Raw genomic sequence first — 5,364 nt, 5'->3', positions numbered from 1 at the left:
AATGATATTTCTCAATTCCTTACTTTGTGCAAGGATCGGTAAGTTCGCTTTGGCATCTCAACAATTTCACCAGATCTACCTTTCAGCGTGCCGACGTTGAGAGTGCCAATCCTAACAGTATGGGTGTTGGGGGTGTGGGCCTGTAGCCTGGGAAGGGGAAAAGCAGTGTTGTGTACCTGAAAAGAAAGCTTGCAATTGGCAGAATTCATAAGCAAAACAGTACCTACAACCTGCAAACATTACTCGAACTTTATGCGCTACCCAAAGGTAGGGGAGGGGATGACCGAGGCTACTAGATGACTCCGGGATGACAGAGGAATGAACTTCCGGTGGAGGGGGTGGGATGACAGAGGAATGAACTTCCGGTGGAGGAGGTGGGAGGGCGTGTGTACCACCCACCAGCCAGGAGATAGACTTCTTAATCGTAGATTCTAAATATTTGAGAGACAACAATGCATAAATCGTAATTTTTAAAAGAGCAATGGAACCTAGGTAAATAGAATAGATAAGTAGCATGAATTTAGGAAGCCTTTGTACAAGGAAAGATGGCTAAGCTTAGAATGAATAAGTATGAATTTAAGACAAAAACTGAGTTCAATTGAATTTCATGGAGAGAAACAAATAAATAGTAGAGAATAGACTAAAGCGCAAAAAGGTATGAGAAAAATGTTGAGGCCGTAAATAAATAAAAATCTCTAGCTTATCTGCAGCATAATCTTGGAGACTTCGTCGTAGTATGTCAGCGGAGAATAATCCAACCTTCTCAAGTAAGTGAGGGAGATAAGTAGAACTCAATTGAACTACTGACAGGCTGCATAATATTCAATAAAATAGATAATATTTGACAGCGCAGCAACAGCTTCCATAATGAAAATGTTATAACATGTTTGAGAAAACTGTATTGCCGCCCACGTTGCACCTTAGTGGTAAAAGCCAGCTTTAGACACGATAAATAGATTTGATCAGTTTGGCAGACTCCTGCCTCACAGAACTTTGGTCAATGCAATAATTTGCTTATACGCCTTCCTATTAATCAGCATGTTTATACGTTTCCTGGGCAACTACACGTCTGTATCACAATCCTCATTTACCTCATCTCCCTAAATCTTTTAATCCATCTTTGTATCCTATATCCACTCTCTCTCTCTCTCTCTCTCTCTCTCTCTCTCTCTCTCTCTCTCTCTCTCTCTCTCTCTCTCTCTCTCTCTCTCTCTATCTCTCTCTCTCTCTTTCTCTCTCTATCTATTTATCTGTCTATCTTACTCTCTATCTATCTGTCTATTTGTCTGTGGATGTACCTATCTATAGATCTATATATCTAATTATTTATACATATATGTGTACATGTATGTATATATATATATATATATATATATATATATATACACATAAACACATATATATATATATACTTACATACATATATATATAAATATACATACATATATGTGTGTGCGTGAATCGTTGTATATATCTGACTCTCTAAAGTAACTGAAACATTACACATTTGAAGTCAGTGGCCTCTCATACAATAATGGGCTTGACAGGAAAGAAAGGCATCAGGTTTTCTTTTAATTAAAAAAAAAGGCATCAAACTGAAGAAGACAGATGAGTTCATTTACTGATAGATTTCTTTCAACCTGTTGTGTGCGAGCACCCATGTTGCTCACGCTCTCTTCAAAACAATCTTTCTAAATGACAGTAGTAAATGGTGTCGTGGTTATCGACAGCTTTCAGCCCCCTCTTATATGTCCTTAGTGGTGAAGTATCTGCGTCAGTAGAGCTGTTGGATGTTAATATCTTGCTGTAACTGTTCCGAAAATCTGCCGTTACAGTTTAAAACTACGAGATGTTTTGTCGTAGCCTTTTTGGCGTTGATGTGTGAATGAAAGTATATATGAGTGTGTGTGTGTGAGTCTGTACGTGCGTGTGTGTATGTGTGTGTGAATGTGCGTAGCTTAGTTGTTAAGATTATGAGTTCGATTCCAGGCGGCGCGTTGTGTCCTTGAACAAGACACTCTATTTCACGATGCTCCAGTCCACTCAGCTGGCAAAAATGTGTTGCACCTGTAATTTAAAAGGTCAGCCTTGTCACATACTGTGTCACTCTGAGTCTCACAGTGAATTTTATTCTGGGTCAGCGTTTGTGTGGAGTGCTCAGCTACTTGCAAGTCAATTTCACGAAGAAGCTGCTTTGTTGATCAGATCAACTGAAACATCGTCGAAACACCGACGGAGTGCTAGTTTTGTGTGTGTGTATGTGTGTGTGTGTGTGTGTGTGTGTGTGTTGTGTGTGTGTATTTGTGTGTGTGCTTGTTTCCCCTGCCAAAATGTACCGTAGCCGAAACAGACTGAATGTCCAGTCAGTCATGCCAAATCGAAAGCGCCCAAAAACATCCGCATCCAGTCGTCTTGTTCTGGAGTTCAAATACCACCGGGGTGAAATTTACCCTTCTTTCTTTCGGCGTTGGATTGGCTGAACTAGTAGAGAGTCGGGAAAGAGAAGTGACATATGGTATCTGTTACTAAGAGCTTTATCCGTGACCACACTGGCACCAACTTGTATTGGACCTACAGCAGCGACTTTTCGCTTTCAGCAAGACCAGTCACAACAGGGTTAGGCTTTCATTCTTGGAAAATTTCTAGTCTGCCTAAAACATAAATCTTGCTGAATCTGCAAATGTAGAGTAGTAGAAGTCGTTGGCTAAATTAGGGTGAAGAAAGTGTGGAGAAAGGGAGAGGGAAGGGGGAGGGATAGAGAGAGAAATTGACAAAAAGAAGAGGAGAGATATATAAAGTTCGGTAGCGGGGAAGAGAAAAAAGGGGATGGCATACCAGAGAATAATACTTAGAGGAAAAGTATGTTTGAATCTATGTTTGCATGTAAAAAGGAGCAGAAAAGTTGGGGAGCGGGGGTTGTGAATTTGAAGGAGAGGATATTGTTAGTTATGCAAAATTTACTAATTTTCTTCTTTTCTATTTCTTTAACTTTTCCAGATCTGACCAAATTGTAAAGATGCTTAACATTTCCTTGAGCGAAGATGAGAGTGGCAGCGACGAAGAAAGTTTACTGAACCGATTTGCTCTCCGCTACTGGTACATCCATGGTTACCTCAGCTTAGTAGTTTGCACATTCGGCATAGTAACCAACATCGTCAATATCATCATACTGACTGACAAGAGCATGCGCACTTCAATCAACTGCATCCTTACGGGAATCGCAATTTCCGACATCCTTACCATGACGTCCTATGTCCCTTTTGCAATACATTTCTACATCAGGCACGGTCTGAGTAGAACCCCAGAGAAATATTCATACGGCTGGGTGTTGTTCTTCGTTTTTCACATCGATATCACAATGACTACGCATACGATATCAATTTGGTTGGCTGTATTTCTTGCAATGCTTCGATACTTTTTCATCATTTCAAAGGGAAAGGGCGAACGGATTCCCAATGTACAGACGACGGCGTTGATAGTATGCCTCATATATGCTGTGGCTACAGTTTTTACAATACCACATTATCTCACTAACCGCGTCGTCCTATCAACGACCACCGAAAACAACGAGAGTATATATGGCCTCAAAGATATGGGTATCGGTCGCCCTGACCCACTACTTTTTGCTGTGATTGCTTTCTGGTCCTATGCCGTTATTGGTAAATTGCTCCCGTGCGTTCTTATAACCATTTTCGGTGGACTTTTACTACATACGCTACGAGAGACCAAGCAGCGCACAAAAATACTCCGCAGTTCGTCGGTGGAACAAAGAGTGCGCCAACACTCTCGGACAACGCGCATGTTGCTGGCCATCATCGTTTTATTTCTGATAACAGAACTTCCACAAGGAATCTTCATAGTTTTGAGTAGTATTATCGATGGCTTTTTCTTCAAAATTTACTTATTACTCGGTGATGTCATGGATATTATTGCGCTAATTAATAACGCAATCAATTTCCTGTTTTACTGCACCATGAGTCAGCACTTCCGGAACCATTTCGTGGAAATGGTCCGAACTTCACTGAAAACTTGCTTTAGATATTCTTACAATAACGATGACATTGGTAAAACAACAACAACATCTATGCTTTGATAATTATTTATCACTTTTAAGATGTCGTTGTTATTTTTCTACCAATGAGAAATTATTAATTCTCTGACTACTACTACTGCTGCTACAACTACTATTTCTACTACTGCTACAACTACTATTTCTACTATTACTACTACTACTACTGCTACTGCTGCTGCTGCTACAAACTGCTATTACTACAACAACTACTACTATCTTTCTGCCATTATCAATGCTGCTACTGTTGTTGCTTTTAATCCATTATTATAGCTTCCGTTACTTGCAGTTGAAGTTTGAAAAGCTATTTAATATTTGATTGCAAATGTGAAAAATAGAAACACTCCAACCATCCAGCCAAAGGCAGGCTATACATAAATACGAGACACGCACACACAGACAGATGCACATAGACATATAAACACATACGTATTTACACAAATACTAATGAAGATATATGTGTGTGTGTGTGTGTGTGTGTGTGCATTATCATTATTATTGTCGTTGTTATTATTATTATTGTCGTTGTTATTATTATTATTGGAGTATTTCTCCTACAGGTGAGCTCTTCCATTCCTGCTGCTTCTCAGAACTTCGTCAGGGCAGGTATTAATGATTGCACTTGTTCATTGTTATTTACTGTTTAGATGCCATTGTAAGAAGTACAACCAAAAACAAAAGAGTAATAGTAAAAATCATAAGATATATAGACCTACATGACTACGTGTGTCTCTACTTATAATTTTAAACAATGATAAAATGACGCAAAAAGAAAAATGATACATAATGAACAGATAAAATACGTAGCATACACACACACAGAAATATACTCATATATACTCATATATACTCATATATACATACCCAAAATAACCTCGCCTTGGGTTTCGATTGACTTGGATATTTGGATAACACATTAACTTTTACTGTGCTTTTACTGATTTCGTGCTGATCGCTTCGGTTTATCATATCTTAATTAAGGTGGAATTCATAGGTGAGCAAATACTTATAGATTCCGCGGTACAAAAACATTCGTTCATACACATATACGCATACATAAATACACACACATATATATAATCATATATAGGCGCAGGCTGTGTTGTAAGAAGTTTTGCTTACCAACCACATGGTTCCGGGTTCAGTCCCACTCCGTGACACCTTGAGCAAGTGTTTTCTACTACAGCTTCAGACCGACCAACGCCTTGTGAGTGGATTTGGTAGACGGAAACTGAAAGAAGCTTGTCGTATGTATGTATGTGTGTGTATATATATATATATATATATATATATAT

General features: G+C 38.9%; 1 protein-coding gene across 3 annotated transcripts in view; it reads left to right on the top strand.

The window, feature by feature from the left end:
• The window catches only part of LOC106871701 (G-protein coupled receptor dmsr-1), a 159,976-nt gene extending 155,187 nt beyond the window's left edge, over positions 1-4,789 (top strand). For all 3 annotated transcript variants that reach the window (XM_052976691.1, XM_052976690.1, XM_052976692.1), the window contains one exon: positions 2,998-4,789. In XM_052976691.1, coding sequence (XP_052832651.1) covers positions 3,017-4,093 — 1,077 coding nt within the window. In that variant the 5' untranslated portion in view covers positions 2,998-3,016 and the 3' untranslated portion in view covers positions 4,094-4,789. The remainder of the gene's footprint in view (positions 1-2,997) is intronic.
• Positions 4,790-5,364: the final 575 nt, after the last annotated feature.

The sequence above is a fragment of the Octopus bimaculoides genome, chromosome 25, assembly GCF_001194135.2.
Source record: "Octopus bimaculoides isolate UCB-OBI-ISO-001 chromosome 25, ASM119413v2, whole genome shotgun sequence".
Lineage (NCBI taxonomy): Eukaryota > Metazoa > Mollusca > Cephalopoda > Octopoda > Octopodidae > Octopus > Octopus bimaculoides.
Note: the sequence above shows the minus strand (reverse complement) of the source record. Positions and strands in the feature narration are given on the sequence as shown.